The sequence below is a fragment of the Hyla sarda genome, chromosome 5 (genome assembly GCF_029499605.1).
Source record: "Hyla sarda isolate aHylSar1 chromosome 5, aHylSar1.hap1, whole genome shotgun sequence".
In the NCBI taxonomy this organism is placed as follows: Eukaryota; Metazoa; Chordata; class Amphibia; order Anura; family Hylidae; genus Hyla; species Hyla sarda.
In genome coordinates this window covers 270,167,648-270,185,896 of record NC_079193.1, presented here as the reverse complement: position 1 = coordinate 270,185,896, position 18,249 = coordinate 270,167,648, and the positions used below count along the sequence as shown (strand labels likewise).

Sequence of the window (18,249 nt, the reverse complement as noted above, 5' to 3'; positions counted from 1 at the left end):
AAGTGGGATTTCAGTGGCGAACATGGATGAGCGACTCGGCTAACATGTCATGTTTATGATGAACAGGAGGCGTAGAGACAACACTGAGCATTACAAAGAGTTATTTGGAAGTAGAAATTGTAGGCCTGTGATAGTCTGAGGCAGAGCAGAGTGGAATATTTTGGCTGTGTCTTCAATGTTTTACACCAAAATCTCAATCCAGATCACCCCCACCATCTTCTATGCTCTGAAAAAGCAGAATGTTAGCTCAACAAACCAAGATTGTTAGTTGAAAGCTGGTAAGTGGATTTTCCAAAATGATTTAATGGGAGATTTATCAAAACCTGTGCAGAGGAAGAGTGGTGCAGTTGCCCATAGCAACCAATAAGATCACTTCCTTCATTTTTAAAAAGACCTCTGAAAAATAAAGCAAGAAGCGATCTGATTGGTTGCTATGGACAACTGCATCACTCTTCCTCTGCACAGGTTTTAATAAATCTCCCCTTTAGTTATTATGTGTTAGAATCCATCATTTAATTCTTCTTGGTGGCCTTTACAGTGATTTAGATCAGTTGCCTCTAAATAGGTTAAATGAAAGGTGAATATTCAGAAGCAAGGATTGGAGGGACTGTGTAAAAACTATTTTAACACCAATAACACTGGCTCATTCGGATGACGTTCATATAAAGTACAGGCCATGATTGTTCCAGTGCAATATGTCAGAAATCTTAGCCTGGGTTCACACAACGTTTCCGTCACATACGGCAGCCACATTTTTACAGATTATGGTTGCAAAGCAGCATTTAAAATAAAATACCAGCATCTCTGCCTCTCCCATAGAGATACATGTAGGGGGGAGGCCAACACACCTCCACCATGGTAGAGCCGCGGCAGCACCAGGACCCCGTACAGGAGATCGTGGGGGGCGGACTCCCCGCAATCAGGCACTAAGTGTCTAGGGCTGCAGATCTCCTTTAATAAACTTTTCTCATTAATTGAACTCATTACATTGCTTTCAGGAGAACAAATAAAATTAAAACCAATAATCTGCAACAAAATTTAATATATTTAATAACTTGTTTCCTAATAATCTTAACTCTGAGATTTTTTTCTTGCTATTAAAATAAAGCTTTAGGGCACAAGCACTCCCTGTGGCTGCTAACCCTGCCTGGGGACTCTGATCCTTTCTAGCATTATCTATAAAACAGCCGCTGACAGCCAGTCTCCATTCAAATCTGCCTGTGTGAACGAGCCCTCTATGATCATGTTGTTCAGCATTCTATTGGTGTCCATCGCTATCTTTATTGGGTCAGAGTTCCATTTTTCTGATCCAAACCAGTTTTTTTGCATTTCCCTAGAGGTGGTTGCAGATGGCCAGAATGTTATGTCCGAGAGATGTTAAACCAGTATGACATAGCCAGTCTTCTTTTCTTTTGTCACAAAGCCTTTGAGTTGACAATGATTTTTTTGCATTTGAGAAAGCATTTGCAAAATGACAAAACTCTATCTGCCAACTATCTAATGTCTGTGGGTCTTGGGACACGGTTACCTGAAGGACTGCCTTACAACAAAGCATGTTGGGTGCGATCAGAAGCATCATTTGCAGATAATGGGCACCACTTCACAACCTGTAATGGAACCTCTCCAACTACCATGTACTATTTATAGTACAGGTGTCTTTCCACATGGCAGCGTTACACTGGCCCACCAGGGGACTAGGAAGGGTCCACTTTAGGCCTGTCCTCCCAATTCCATTACTTGTAAAAGAGCCCTATCCACACTGCTGGAATATTGGTAATACCTTGAGTGCAGGAAGCAGCTGCTTCCACATATGTACAGTATGTGGCACCCTTATGTATATAGAATTTGTATTAAATCTGTTGTATATTTGAAAGCAGGTCTCCAGAATCAGTGCACTGGTAGGCCCTATGTCCCCCAGTTTCATACTAGCAGAAGAGCTTTCTTTGAGGTCCCCTTAGGAATCAGGGCCCAGTAACATCTGCTGCACTCTTTATATCAATACCGCCAGGCAATAAGTGGTGGCAAATGATAAATTGCTCAAAAACCAATCACGCAGATAAATCTATTGTAGTCTGGAATACAACACGTTTATAAACCAGCATAGTGGTCTCTATATTACATGGGACAAACATTTAATAATAACTATTTATTTATATAGCGCACGCAGATTCCGCAGCGCTGTACACTCAAATAGGCCCCTGTCCCCATTGTAGCTTACAATCTAAGCCTATCAGTATGTTTTTGAAGTGTGGGAGGAAACCGGAGTACCCAGAGAAAACCCATGCAAACACAGAACATACAAACTCTTTGCAGAGAACATACAAACTCTTTGCAGATGTTGACCCCAGAGCTGCAAGGCAACAGTGCTAACCACTGGGCCACCATGCTGCCCATTTGCTTACATTTTACTCAGATTAGCAGCAACTATATGGAGTCTATATACTGTAGTAGTTCCTGTCCATTTTGCTTCAGATATTTATAATAGCACTATGAGAGTGCAACATATGTTTTATATTGCACAGAGCTCTCAGAATATATACGAATTAACTAAGATGTTTGTAGGGGTTTTATTACTAATCCTCTGGCTGAGCTTCTCATGTTTATTCCTATATTATTAATATATGTATCCCCTCCTCCATCCAGACCTAAAAAATAGAATGTATGCACATTTTACCTTCATGTGGCTGTAATAGGACTGTTATGCTACAAACACAAGCAATATAAAATAAAACTCGGAAGTAAATATCTTTAGCGCAATGGCTTTGAAGCTGCCACCGTAGACTGGAGATGGTGAGGCCCATAAGCCGCAGAGGGCAGTGTCCTACCTACAGCACTTCAGAACAACTCCGCACCTCTCACACAGTTGTCTAGTCATGTCTGAGCACACTCTTATACAAACCTCCTTTCCAGGCTGTCCTACAGAATGCAGCTTTTTTTTCTGGCTTTTATAGAAGAGAGATAATGCGGATAAGTGTTAGCAATTCAGTAGGACCTCTAGTGTAATGAGAAAGCTCGGCCATAGAGCCTTTATATGGGAGGCAGCAAACAATTGCTGATCTCGCTGATTGGCGCTTGTTTTCAGAGCCTGCACAAAAGGGCCGGTGATCAGCTGACAACCGCTGGATCGGATTTATTCATCATTATTGGCTGTTTACAATGCGAAACGTGCAGTTTAATTGGCCGCACAAAAGATCTTCAGCTGATCCCTGGCCGTTTTACAAGTGTTCCTAGGAATGATTATTTGGCTGATAATTGGCTTACTATGCCATGACATAGTGCTGGTAAAAGTGCACTGAACAGGCTTGTACTGTGCTGGCTGATGTTTTACACAGTCCACTTCTATAGATGGCAAGTGGAGGGAAAGGGGTTACTGATCCACTGATAACTTTTCAAGGTGCTATGCGAGCAGATATAAAAGAAACAGCAAGACAGCAAGAAAAGAGTTACACTAAGCACTGATCAGGCTGACACTGTTCTGGTGCATGATTTATACAGTAAACTACTATAGATCGCTAGTGGGGGAGGGGATACTGATGCAATGGCTTTCCAAGGTGCCATGAGCTGAAAGTAAATATACAGCTGCAGCAAAGCAAGGAAAAGGTTACACTAAGCCCAGTTGTTGCTGAGATGAGAGAGAAACATGAATTCATTTAGTATGGACAATAGATACAGTAGATACAGTGTGTGCACTTAACAAACCGCAATGGTTTCCAGGACCTCAGGGGGTAGGAGATTGACACATTGTGGGGTAATGCTTAAAGGGGTATTCCAGGCCAAAACCTTTTTTCATATATCAACTGGCTCCGGAAAATTAAACAGATTTGTAAATTACTTCTATTAAAAAATCTTCATCCTTCCAATAGTTATTAGCTTCTGAAGTTGAGTTGTTGTTTTCTGTCTAACTGCTCTCTGATGACTCACGTCCCGGGAGCTGTGCAGTTCCTATGGGGATATTCTCCCATCATGCACAGCTCCCGGGACGTGACATCATCATTGAGCAGTTAGACAGAAAACTTCAGAAGCTAATAACTATTGGAAGGATTAAGATTTTTTAATAGAAGTAATTTACAAATCTGTTTAACTTTCCGGAGCCAGTTGATATATATAAAAAAAGGTTTTGCCTGGAATACCCCTTTAAGTCAACTCAAACTGAAATATTCAGGTTTTGAATGAATTTAGGCTTACATACTATAAGTGATATACTACATTCTACATGTTTGTCTCAATTCTTAGTACTATTAAATTCATGAAACTTCAGAATTTTTTTTTATAGTTCTCATTTTATTAAAAAAATTATATATATTTACTTAAATGTGAATGTAGCGAAAAATGAGAATAAGTGAACTAGACCTAAACGATATAGCAGTCAAAGGCACAATTTCAATTCAACATATTGTATTTAGAGATAAGTTCACAACATTCGGTGATCATTTGTTAAATCAACGGCCAAAGATGCCACAACAGAGCAGAATAGTGTTTACCATTTGACGCCCGGTCATAGCCCTTAAACATGAAGTGTTCAACTAATGATCAAACAATCAGAAAATAAAATGTATAAAAATAAAACCCCATGTCCCCAAGAACCAAAGCATTTGGATAAAGTAGTGTATATTTGGCAGTGAATATTTAAAGTATAAATACACTTGCTGTTGCGGTGGCAGGATACACTTTTAAAACTACGGGCAACATTTATGGGGCATTTGGCAATTTCGTGGAGCATTTGCTTTAGCAGTGGGCTACGGAGTTGTCAGGAATTTTAAAAGTATATCCTGCCGCCACAACAACACTGTAGTTATGCTTTCAAGTGTAACCAGCCTCTTGGGGATGATGCAGATCTTGCAGTTGCCTGGAAACCAATGATGTCACTACTATCATGGGTGGGTCATGAGGTAAAAATGACATCATAGTCTGAATACTGAGACAGCCCACAAAGCTGAAGTCCCCTATGAGTGCAGGTAAAGCTACACTTTAAAGGGGTACTCCGGCCCTGAGACATCTTATGCCCTATTGCTGGGGACCCCCGCAATCTTGTTTTCGCCACCCACCTGTTTGAGCTGCACGGGGCTGGAGTATAGTGACGTCATGACTCCGCCCCTGTGGCCGCCACGCCCCCTCCCATAGACTTGCATAGCCGGGGGTGACATCACATGGGGGCGGAGTCATGACGTCACGATACTCCGGCCCCGTGGTCGCCACCCAGCTGTTTGTGAGCTGGCACTGTGGCGTGCAGCTCAAACAGGTAAGTGGCGAATACAATATTACGGGGTCCCAGTAGCGGGACCCCTGTGGTGAGACATCTTATCCCCTATCCTTTGGATAGGGGATAAGATGTCTAAGGGCCGGAGTACCCCTTTAAAAAATATGAACTGTGGTGCTACCAAAGAACATCTCATAGACATTGCACTCATTTGTCTATATTATTTCTGTTATATAAAAGTCAAGTATTCTTGAGGCTGCCAAATGAGACAACTTTAAAAACATATAGTACAATAACAATTGTCATCATGTTCTTTCAGTCTGATGCTAGATATGCTTTAGGTTACATTGTTTTTCATAGAAGCACACTTAGGCAATGTTGGAGATGAATGTATTGTAGCACATTATAACGGGCAGCTGCTTATGATCATTTAAACACTGCTTAACATAAAGCACAAGAAAACGTGCTTAAAATGCACTCTAACATAGAGCACAGAATCTCGACAAATTGTGCGACTAGACGCATTTCCTCTAGAAGGGAAAAGTGCAATAGTTTAAAATGACGTGGCTTTATATCAAAAACTCTGAAAGTCATAAAAATGCTCAGCCTTCGATCGTACACTGATAGAATGAACCAGTTTGTAGTGTTGGCCCACAAGTGTCATGCCTAGTGCCACAAGGTTTAATCGGAAGATGATATAGTCCATTGCTTCAGCCTTCCTAACCTGGCCAGAAGTCACCCGGGTGTTAAAAACCACACAGCAAAGACCTTATACAAAAAAAGGTAGAAAAGACACTGGCACGGTTGTATTTGACACAGTGAGATAACGTCTGACACTATTCATAAATGCAGGTCCCCTCTCTTTATGGTGAATGTCAGCTCTGAAGGCGACAGACTAAAGTCCACTTGTAGATCCAAAGCAAAAAATTAAAATAATGGACTGTTCTGGGGAGAGGAATGGTGTAATACCTCAGTCTGTCTTCCATATTATGTCTCCACCTAACAGTTATAGTGTCTTTGTAAAAAAGCAATATCAGAGTTGCACCAATGAAACCATTGGTATTAGAAGTGCATTCATCACCTACACACAATGACTGCAGCCATTCTATAGGTTGATCCTAAATTCACCCTATTGTTCTCAGGGATGTACGTAGTGGTCGCTGAGCTACTTTGGGAGTTGTGGCCTTGTTGGTAAAATGGCTGTCCAGACTGTGTGTAGACGACAAGGACACTTGAGTATTTTTGCATGTCCTGTAGCAGCGGTGGCTCTGTTCATTCAATGTCCCAGAGAAAGATATCTGAGGTTTATCCTGTGCTAGGAGCTTTGGACCAAGCGTCTATAATGGGGCATTACTTCATGCTCTGGGAGGTGAAGCGCAAATTCCAAGGCAACCAGGATAGGAAACTCAAATGCCATTAACTCCCGTCTGTTCAGGCGAAACTTTTCTTCCAGTTTCTACAGAAAAGATGGCAGAAAAGGACACGTTAACAGCTCCACATTCCATATCTAAAATAGTGCAAATATCTGGAGGAATTAACATTTAACATGGCTCCTGATGATAATGGATATTTCTATACTGACAGCATCTTTCATATGCCCCATTAGGAGATAAGGATGTCATAGAATTCCTCTTGAGTCACCAGAACACTAAAAAGTGTGTCTGCCCACAGCTTCACCTCTGGTAACCTTAGACGGGGCATCTTACAAACAGCAGTGATGAACTGTGTAATGAATAAAAGCGGTTATCTTTGTTTTGTTGTGCTTAAAGAACAATTGGTATAAGCATTTAATATTTCAGGAACACCCTTGCCAACTGGCAAGATGTTTTGAGTCATTCAGTGATCCAAAAGTGGGAAAAAAAATAAAAATACGTCACACAAAATGAACATAAGGCTTTACGGCAATTGTAGGATGCAAGGGGGCATCACATGACACTGGGATTCAAAAAACACTGAACAAACAATTCCTGTGTAAAGTACCATCCCCTCTGGTCCTGCACTATGTCTCGAGTGTCCCTTTAAATACATACATGTTTTGGCCAATTTTATAAAAGTGTTTTAAACATTTCTTGTTTGCCTTGTATTTCAATACAGGAATATCAAATAACACTAAAAACACTTTATTTTACAAGAAAAACATGTTTTGATAGAAATCTTGTTTACATAAATTTGTTATGTAGATGGCCCTTTGCTCGATTTGAAGGATTTATCTCTTTCAGGCATAGAGAACACAACTCCCTTGTAGAGTTCAGTCATACAGCACTGCATTCCCAAGCGGAGATCTGTTATTCCATCAGTTGCTGTTTGTTTGGTCCTTTTTTTTTTTTTTTTTTTTTTTTTACTTCTTCCCCATTTTCAACTTCAGAACTGCCCATTAGTTGCTCAATGGATTAATATACGGGTTGCTAGGGCTGGGCGGTATACCGGTTCATACCGAATACCGAAATTTTTGTGCTGCACGATATGAATTTTTACCCATACCGCAATACCGGCTTGGCCCCTCCCCCTCAGGAACGAATAAATTATCAGCCGCAGCGCTGCTCTATCCCCACATCGGGTAACTAATCATATGTGACCCGCGAGCGCTGTTCTGCCCCCCCCCCCCCAAATAATTATCAGCCCAGCGCTGCGCTGTCCCCATAAGGGTAAATACTCACATATCGCCCGCAAGTGCTGCCCTCCTCGTCCTCCTGTTTGTTGCGGCCGCCAGTGCTGACACTCTACACTGTACGCTGTATCCCTATGCCCGGGCTGCAAAAGATAAACAAAATAAACTTTAACTCACCTTCCCCGTCGGTCCGGACCAGCTTCCTGGGGACGGGAACGTCGGACAGCCTTCAGCCTATCACCGGCCGCAGCGATGTTCGGCCGGTGATAGGTTGAGCGCACTGTCATGTAAGAAGCCGGCTCAGCCTATCACCGGCCGAGGCGGAACATCGCTGTGGCTGGTGATAGGCTGACGGCTGTCCGACGTTCCCGTCCCCAGGAAGAACGTGAGGCAGACGTAAGAAGGAGCGTTAAAGTTCATTTTGTTTACCTTTTGCAGCCCAGGGATAGGGATACAGCGTACAGTATAGAGTGTCAGTGCCCCGCAGCAAACAGGAGGACGAGAAGGCCAGCGCTTGCGGGTGATATGTGAGTATTTACCCCGATGGGGACAGAGCAGCACTGGGCTTATAATTATTTTATTTTTTTTGGGGGGGGGGGGGGGGGGGGAATACCATTATATACCGTGGAACCGCCATAAGTTACAAAAAATACCATGATACACATATTTCATCATACTGCCCAGCCCTATGGGCTGCTGCCTGGCCAAGACAACACTTCAGTGCCATGATCCTCAATAAAACACATCACTTCATGACCACTGTGACATGGGACACCATCATGCTTGAAGATAAAGACTCCTGGCCTGGTCACACAGCCGATGGATCAGTACTGTTGCTGCGACATTTTACCCTGAACAATGTATAGCCTGCCTGTTCTTAAGATATTCAATGCGCTCCATACTATGACCTGAGTTTGGCGCTAGACTCACTGGATGATGCAGTCTTCCCTCATTTGTTCTCTACCCTATCATCTGGCATATTGCACTTGCTGCTCAGAAAACTGAATGATTCTCTTATCACTGAAAACAACTTACACATCAAGCATAATCTGTATAAGTAACCAAAAATATGTAAAGAAGAAGCAGATGGAGCAGCACTCACAAGTATAAAGTCAGGGGGGTACAAGCTGTGGTTGGGTCCTGGTCCTCGGGCCCCAAGTAGATGCAGCAAACAGGTATACGCAGCAGCACTCCGGAGTAGTGAAAATAGTGACTTTTATTATCACCAAAATGTACAGCGACGTTTCAACCACCTCTCGTGGCCGTCATCTTGATGACGGCCACAAGAGGTGGTTGAAACCTCGCTGTACATTTTGGTGATAATAAAAGTGACTATTTTCACTACTCCAGAGTGCTGCTGCGTATACCTGTTTGCTGCAAAAATATGTATATGTAAAAACAAATTTTGTTCAGCTAGTCACATAAACACACTAATTCCCAATTCCCAGATTGCTGTTGACCAGTTTTCCAACTGTTTAGCCCAGTCAAGTCTTCATTTGTTTAGTTTGTCTGTTTCTTCAAAGGTCGAAGTCCATAATTCAGAAGTCTGGACGAAGCTTTGTTCGACATTCCCTGATCAAAATGGAGTCATCCTAAGTGTCCTGTCCTGTCACATCTGGAGGACAATGTTTCATTGGCTATTTGTTTCTTCTGGATTTGGCTGACAGATGATGTACAAACACTGATCTTGTTAGACAGTTTTGATCCATAAGCATCTTCTTTCAGAAAAATTACAATTTTATCACAACAGGAGGCTCCTAATATAATGCATATCTTTCTCTTTATAAACTCTCAGCAGCGAAACAGTTAATACAGTGAAAAAGAAAAAAGCTTAGAACGCATCCAAACATGACTAGACAGGTAGCCAATCACTGAAGACCCTAGTCCATAAATTGCTCGTCTGTGAGGTAATCTTCCTCTTTCTCGCTGCTCTCAGCTAAAGATACGTATTGCATTTATTGCTTATTGTTATATTATCATTGTTACCGACTCTGTGATATATATATATACCTCATTATACATATTTATAGCATTTTTCTTTAAGTCACCTTCACCATATCCATTACCAGTGACTGTTACTTAATTTACTGTTAACACTTTCCTTATAGTTCAACCCTACTCATTCATCTTACATTCCCCCTCCCCCCCCCCCCTCCTCCAGATAATAATTCATTATCTCCACTGTATCCCTTTATTATTACGGTCCCTCATACCTAAATACAGTTTATCTGAACTCCGAGACTCTGCCGCTCTCACCCGTTGACAGCTATGCTTCCTTATCAGCGTTTGTAATCCCGGCTGTCGCGAGATCTCGCTCCCACTCAGTGAACGGAGTCTCCTCACACAACTGCCAGCATTCTTATCAGCTGTTCGCGCTCAACTGTTCCTGTCAGAATTTCCTCACAGCTATCTGTACTACACCCTGCCTCCATTTACACCTCCACCGAAGGCTCCCTTAAATTCTTATACTGCCAACTAGTAGTTATTAACAAGAGACTACCTTATTTGAATTAACTCCATCATTACCATATTCCTAACTTTACTATAGACTTCCACCTAACATATTATATTCACTCTGCTCCGCTCTATATTATAATGGAAAATACCTCACCCACCAATATGGAGGTTAACCCTTTGGAGACAGATAATTTTGACCCTAGGACACAAGACCGTATTCAGTCTATGGTGGACATGTCCATATCTAAATCAATTAATACAGCAATGTCATCTGCTATATCAGTACTTAATGATACAGTTGCCAGGTCCATTTCGTTGGTTATGGCACATAATAAACCAAATATTTTCTCTACACCCTCAGATCAATATTGGTCTGCAGAGGAATCTACTGCTCAATTAGCAATGGGTCATAAGCAAGCCGGTAAACGCTTAAAGAAACAAAAATTCTGTTCGGACGACCGTAAAACCCGTAAACATAAACCAATACCTGAAACCAGGGTAGGTCAGGCCCATTATAGCATGTCACCTACTTCCAGTGGCCCTGAATTCTGTGCTACTAGTTCACAGACCAGACCCTCTGTCCGAGAGGAAGCGTCTAATATTCGGACTCAGACAGCCCATAAAAGGGCGAAACCGGACGTATATTTGACCCACCATGATTCAGATTCATATTCTGATATTTCCGATGATGACCTATCTATTGAGATGGAAGATATTGGGTCTGAAGAAGGAGAAATTGTTGACCCTCCTGCTGTTGAGACTTCAACAGAAAAAACCACTCCAATTATTTTGGACACTCAGGGTAACCCTTACTTTGAGCCTGACTCCATTGCACACCCAAGATCCTCAGATTGGGTACCTCATCCACAGATTGCCAAGTATCTAACCTCAAAGGTTAAAAAAGCACTTGACAGATCCGCTCGTAATAAATTACGTGCAGAGTGCCCAAGGCCTTCTCTCCCAGACCTAGCAGCAGTAACCCCCGAACTGGACCCAGTTTTAGTGAAATATATATTAAAGACGGGTAAAAACCCTAAAAAAGGACTTGATCGTTCCCTCAAAAGCGTTCAAGATAAATACTTGGACATTTTAGGCCCCCTCTCTAAGATCTTTGATATATCAGAACAATCAATGGCATCAGGACAACCAATGGACGCCTCCATTATTCATGGCTGGGTCCAAAGGGCCATATGTTTCTTCGGTAACGGTAATGCTGCAATGACCGCTGAAAGGCGAAGGACAATTCTGATGAAACTGGACCCCCAGTTAACTAATTTAGCTACTGCAGAATTTGGACCTTCTACCGAAGGTCTCTTATTTGGTGACGGATTTGTCAAAGAAATAGGAAAATTTGTAGGAATATTTACTTCTTTGGATAAGGCCCAAAATTCACTAAGAAAGGTCTTCCAGAGTAGAGTTTTTGGCAGGGCTGGAAAAGGGAGGAGCCGTTTTTCCAGCCGCTCAGCAACATCCAGAGGATACTTCAAAGGCTCCTACAACCAGGAAAGACCACAGAATCCCACCTCTACTTATCAAGCATCGCCCTTCTTCCCATCCCGAGCCAGACCTTGGAGGGCAAGAGGAAACAGAGGATTTCCCAGATCCAGACCTTCCTCAGGTGAGTCCAATTCCCCTATTTTCTTCCCTCCTTCCTCTCGGGGGAAGACTCCAACATTTTTCCCAAGCTTGGGCTTCAATAACCTCAGACTCATGGGTACTGAACACAATATCAGGTTACATGATATAATTCATTTCCCCCCCAATTCAAATCTCTCCACCCCATCCCATTCATTTCTCCACCCAAGACAAAGATCTCATCAATCAGGAATTGATGGATTTATCTTCAAAGAATGCCATCATTCAAGTACCCCTTCAATCCCCAGGCTTCCTCAGCAACATCTTTCTAGTAAAAAAGAAAGATGGGGGATACAGACCTGTAATCAATTTACGATATCTCAACAACTTCGTAGTATACCACCATTTCAAAATGGAGGGTATTCATCTCCTAAGAGACCTCCTTCTCCTAAACGATTGGCTAGTAAAAGTGGATCTGAAAGATGCCTATCTTACAGTCCCTATTCATCCATCTCACCAACTTTACCTGCAATTCCTATGGCAAAATCAGAAATGGCAATTTACCTGCCTCCCATTCGGCCTCTCATCGGCCCCCTGGTGCTTCACCAAAATCTTGAAGCCAATAATATCTCTACTGAGGAGCAGAGGTGTTCGTCTTATCATCTACTTAGACGACATCCTCATCATGGCTCAATCAAAAATTCTGATCCAACGACATCTTCAATGGACATTATCCCTTCTAACCAACTTGGGATTTTCTATCAATCTCAAGAAATCAGTATTGACCCCGTCAAGGGAAGTAGAATTTCTAGGATTTTCCATCAACACTCAGACAACCACGCTGAGTTTACCCTCCAAGAAATTACAATTGATCAGAAAAGAAATTCGTTCTACTCTGAACAAAGATCTAATATCCCTAAAAAGCATCGCTCGTATTGTGGGTCTTTTATCTGCGTCCATACAAGCAATTTTCCCAGCCCCCTTACATTACAGGGCTCTTCAACGCCTCAAGATTCAGCATCTGAGGGAAGGCCTTGCCTATTCGGACTTCATACCCCTATCGATAGAGGCCAGGGAGGAACTCCTCTGGTGGCTTGGCCATATCCAGACCTGGAACGGCAAAGCAATCTTCAATTGCAACCCAGATCTGATCATAGAGTCAGACGCCAGTCTTGTAGGCTGGGGAGCTCGTTGCGGATCCCTTTCTACGGGAGGAAAATGGTCAGAACAAGAAGGTTCCCTTCACATAAATGCATTGGAATTATTAGCAGGTTTCTTCGCCATCAAGAGCTTTGCAAAATTCAGATCGCATTGCTGCATTTTACTTCGCTTGGACAATATATCAGCAGTCCAATACATAAACAAGTTAGGAGGTACCACTTCGAAAATTCTCTCAGATATTACAATCAATATCTGGAACTTCTGTTTCGACAGGAATATTATCTTGAAAGCAGAATACTTACCTGGTCTATCCAACGATGTGGCAGACTGGAACTCCCGCTACCTATCAGACCACAGCGACTGGACACTAGATCCTGCCATTTTCTCATCAATAAATTCCCATTGGGGTCCTCTATACATGGACCTATTTGCCTCTCGACTGAATCGCCAATTACCTCTGTTCTTCAGTTGGCGTCCGGACCCAGAAGCTCTAGGAGTAGATGCATTCCTACAGATTTGGCCGGAAACGACACTCTACGCCTTCCCTCCATTTGCCTTGATTCCAAGAGTGTTATCTCAAGTCATCTATCAGAAATCCACAATAGTCTTGATAATTCCCCATTGGCCATCCCAATCTTGGTTCCCCCAGATTCTATCTCTCCTCATAGACTTCCCACTCCTTCTTCCCAATCATCCATCCATTCTCCTAGATCCTTCAGGGAATCAACACCCTCTTGTTCTTTCTGGAGGCCTCAACCTGGTAGCTTGCCTCGTATCGAATCAACAACCCCTAATATTGAAATTTCGCAATCAGCTAAAGACATATTATCCGAAGCCTGGGCTCCGGGCACCAGAAAGGCTTACAGATCAGCCTGGCAATTTTGGGTTCATTGGTGCTCTCAACGACACCTGGATCCCTATAACTCATCTATCTCAAATATCCTAAATTATTTATCTGAAGCCTTCGACTCTGGCAAAGCCTATAGGACTATTAATTTATATAGATCTGCCATCTCCTCAGAACATAACCTCATTAATTCACTCCCCATCGGTAAACATCCTCTCATATGTAGATTACTCAAAGGCATTCGATTTAAAAGACCCCCTCTTCCTAGATATCGCTCTACCTGGGACGTATCCCTTATCCTCAATTTATTCTCTTCTTGGGAAGACAATGACTCACTTTCATTAAAATTCCTCTCTTATAAACTAACAGTTCTCCTCTGCTTAATCTCAATCAAAAGAGTATCCGATGTTAAGGCTCTGGACATATCTTCCAGATCCTTTACACCTCAAGGAGTTACCTTCAGGATTTCACGCCGTACAAAAACCAATATTCAATCAGTTTTCTATCCGACTTTTCTTCAACATCCCAAATTATGCCTTGTCAGATGTCTTAAATCTTACGAATCCAAGACCTTTTCTCTCAGATCCCCTAATAACTCTCAACTTCTCATTTCTTTCCGAAAACCACACCTTCCTGTATCCTCTCCCACCTTAGCTAGATGGGTCAGACACACCATGTCTCTTGCAGGTATTGACACTTCCCAATTCGGTGCCCACTCCTTAAGAAGTGCCATGTCCACAAAAACTATCCAAACAGGTGGCTCACTTAATGATCTCCTGAAGGCCGCAGATTGGTCTTCAGAATCTACTTTCAAAGCCTTTTATTTTAGACCAGAATCTCACATATCTATGTCAGTGTTGTAATCAATTGTATAGCTTTAAACTTGCATTATATTAGGAGCCTCCTGTTGTGATAAAATTTGAGATTTTCCTAGTTATTATGACGGAAAATATGGATTTTATAAACAACAGGAGGCGAGTAATATCCCTCCCTAATTCCCTACCCTATTATCACTCTTTTTGTCTTATTTCAGCTTACTGATGGAATCCACAAAGCTTCACTTTCATAGATTTGAGTCTAATTCTTCTACATCCCGTTCCTACTGTTCCGAATACCTATTGAGAAGTCATCAAAGTGTTCGAAGTCTTCAATTTCTACTTATGAACTTTGGTTTATCTTCATGCATCGAGAAAGAGGAAGATTACCTCACAGACGAGCAATTTATGGACTAGGGTCTTCAGTGATTGGCTACCTGTCTAGTCATGTTTGGATGCGTTCTAAGCTTTTTTCTTTTTCACTGTATTAACTGTTTCGCTGCTGAGAGTTTATAAAGAGAAAGATATGCATTATATTACTCGCCTCCTGTTGTTTATAAAATCCATATTTTCCGTCATAATAACTAGGAAAATCTCAAATTTTAGCACACTTTTAGTATCTTCATGCAAGGTGGTTCCCCGTGTCACAAAGGTCATGAAGTGACACGTAAGGATCATGGCACTAAGTGTTGGCCCAAGTGTTTCCCAACCAGGGTGCCTCCAGCTGTTGCAAAACTACAACTCCCGGCATACTGGGAGTTGTAGTTTTGCAACAGATGGAGGCACCCTGGTTGGGAAACACTGCCTTGGCCAGACAACAGCCCCAAAATAATCCATTAATGAACTTATGGGCTGTTCTAAAGTCAGAAATCAGAAAAAGAACATAAACCAACAGTAACTGATTAAAGAACTTACCAGAGCTAAGGGTGCATGCACACCATGTTAAAAACCGTATGGAACTGTCTAGAAAACTGTATGAATTGACTTAACATTGTAAACCGTATGTCAAACGCATCATCCGGTTTAGTCCGTTTTGCGTCTTATAAGGTTTTGTCCGTTTTTTTTTTCCCGTACCCAAAACTGCAGTCTACCACGGTTTTTGGTCTGGGTGAAAAACTTTATTAAACCATATAAGTTTTTTTTTTTTTTTAACATGGAGTCAATGGGAACCGTACAGAACCGTATGTGCGTACGGTTCCATCCGGTTTTCAACATACGGTTTTTGACTTTGCACAGTTTTTTTCTTGGAACTTCAATCAAACAAGTGAAGCTTTATTCCAAATGGAGTGAAAAGTTTAAAACTTATAAGTTTTTTTCTTAAAAAACGGATACAACCGGAGATCATTTTTCAAACCGTATACGGTTTTCAACCGTATACAGGTTAAAATTTGTACACACGTTTTGATACAGTTTAGTCAGGTTTTGAGGAATCCGTTTTTTATCAAAAACCTGATACGGGAAGTGTATTGCAAAAACATGGTGTGAACCCAGCCTAAGACACCCAGTGACTGGATGACTGAACACTGCAAGGAAGTTGTTCTCTTTGAAAGTGAGTAAAGGGTCATATAAAAAATATAACTTCTATCAGAACATGTTCTATAAAGAACATGTAAAATTAAGTTTCTTTAGTATTATTTTATATTCCTGTATTATAATGCAAGGCAAACCAACAATTAAAAATGTTCTCTCAAAACATTTCTATTAATTTGGCCAACACTGTAGTATAATCTTTTGGCCTAAAGACTAAGGGAAAGATTTATCAAAACCTGTGTAGAGGAAGAGTGGAGCATTTGGTCCTAGCAACCAATCAGATCGCTCCTTTCATTTTCAAAAAGGCCTCTGGAAAATGAAAGTAGTAATCTGATTGGTTGCTATGGGCAACTGCTTCACTTCCCCTCTGCACAGGTATTCATAAATCTCCCTCTAAATCCCTAATTGGTAAATATATTAAGACTGACCATTCTTTCAACTACTCACATCAATGAGGTGTTTAACTTCATGTTTTCGGAGGTCACTCCCAATTTTGGCAGCCAACAGGATACAGGCTCCAGCACAAAGTTTTCTGTTCTGTTTGTTCAGCTTCCCCTTCAATGCAAGCTTCTCGAAATACACAAATGCCATGGCCACTGTGGGTTCTTCATAGCCACAATCATCCTGGGCCAACTTCCGAATGTCTCGCTTAAGGCTATAAACATAGTATAAAGAAGACAAATCATAGTAACATAGTTGGTACGGCTGAAAGAAAACATCTATCCATTCACTTCAGCCTATTAGTGTTGATTCAGAGAAAAGAAAACCCATGAGGTAGAAGCCAATTTTCCTCAATTTAAGGAAAAAAAAAAAGTTCCTTCCTGACTCAAAATTGGACAAACAGAATAAATCCCTGGATTACCAACCCTTGTCCAGAATCTAGCTACTATGGGCAAGATATATCAAAACCTGTACCCATAACAACCAATCAGATCGCTTCTTTTGTTTTTGAAAAGGACTCTGAAAGAAGCGAGCTGATTGGTTGCTATGGACAACTGGTCAATTTTTCCTCTGCATAGGTTTTAATAAATCACCCCCCTATTTGCTGTAATATTATTGTACTCCAGGCTCCTTCTGAACTTTTCTAGTGAGTTCACCATGACCGATTCCTACTATTAAATACTGAAAATAAATAGTTATTAGAGCAAATAAAAAGGGACCGGTATCAAATAGAAAGCACTCTATGGAAAAGAAATAGGGCCCATGGGAGCCAGGTATAGGTTGTACAAAGGATCAGACATCTTTGTGTGAAATGACAGCAGTGCACAGTAGGGAAGGGTTCTGTACACTTAGAGGAGTCTCCTACCACAACAGGTAGACATGGCAGATAATACGGCGACCTCATAAGATAAGCATCTGCCCTTTTCTGAACGGCGAGATCTTCTCTTATGACGCAAGCCTATTAACAATATAGCAATGAGTGATGTATAATTCTAAGGAAATTCGCTGAGTGCTGGCTGTCCGGGCATCTGGAGGTCCACAGTTTGAAGACCACTGCCCTATAACATCAGCCTTTAGGAATGAGGTAACCCGGTTGGTTTCTAGGAGTTAAAGATGTCAAAATTAGTGTAATAAATTAGTACATGTTTGTACAGTATGGCAAAAAGGACCCACGTAGTTGAAAAATTTCATTCTCTCTGTGTTAAAGAGATACTCCGCCCCCTAGACATCTTATCCCCTTTCCAAAGGATAGGGGATGTCTGATTGCCGCCGCTGGGGACCCCTGCAATCTCGGCTGCAGCCCCCCAGACATCCGGTGCACTAAATGAACTTCGCTTCATGCCGGATGACTTGCCATGTGGGGCAGAGGCGCGTGATGTCATGGCCATGCCCCCTTAATGCAAGTCTATGGGAGGGGGAGTGACGAGTGGGGTGTGGCCGTGACGTCACACTCCTCCGGCGCTGCACCCGACGCTGTAAACAACGCGGGGTGGGTGCAGCAATGAGATCGCGGAGGTCCCCAGTGGCAGGACCCCTGTGATCAGACATCTTACCCCCTATGCTTTGGATAGGGGATAAGATGTCTAGGAGTGGAGTACCCCTTTAAGGGTCCTGGACA

The 18,249-nt window shown here is 42.0% G+C and overlaps 2 protein-coding genes across 7 annotated transcripts in view; one reads left to right on the top strand and one right to left on the bottom strand.

Moving 5' to 3' along the window:
- TMEM241 (transmembrane protein 241) overlaps window positions 1-18,249 on the top strand; it is a 194,884-nt gene that overhangs the window by 154,533 nt on the left and 22,102 nt on the right. For 2 of the 5 annotated variants that reach the window (XM_056521708.1, XM_056521705.1), the window contains one exon: window positions 9,329-10,545. The exons of 2 other annotated variants lie outside the window; for them this stretch is intronic. In XM_056521708.1, the coding sequence (XP_056377683.1) occupies window positions 9,329-9,401 (73 nt within the window). In that variant the 3' untranslated portion in view covers window positions 9,402-10,545. Of the gene's footprint in view, window positions 1-9,328; window positions 16,566-18,249 lie in introns of those variants that run through there. One more of the 5 variants, XR_008844200.1, reaches the window with a different exon arrangement.
- Window positions 4,379-18,249, bottom strand: part of CABLES1 (Cdk5 and Abl enzyme substrate 1) — a 109,756-nt gene continuing 95,885 nt past the window's right edge. For both annotated transcript variants that reach the window (XM_056521721.1, XM_056521720.1), the window contains exons 9-10: window positions 16,638-16,845; window positions 4,379-6,653 (exon numbers count right to left, since the gene is read on the bottom strand). In XM_056521721.1, the coding sequence (XP_056377696.1) occupies window positions 6,513-6,653; window positions 16,638-16,845 (349 nt within the window). In that variant the 3' untranslated portion in view covers window positions 4,379-6,512. The remainder of the gene's footprint in view (window positions 6,654-16,637; window positions 16,846-18,249) is intronic.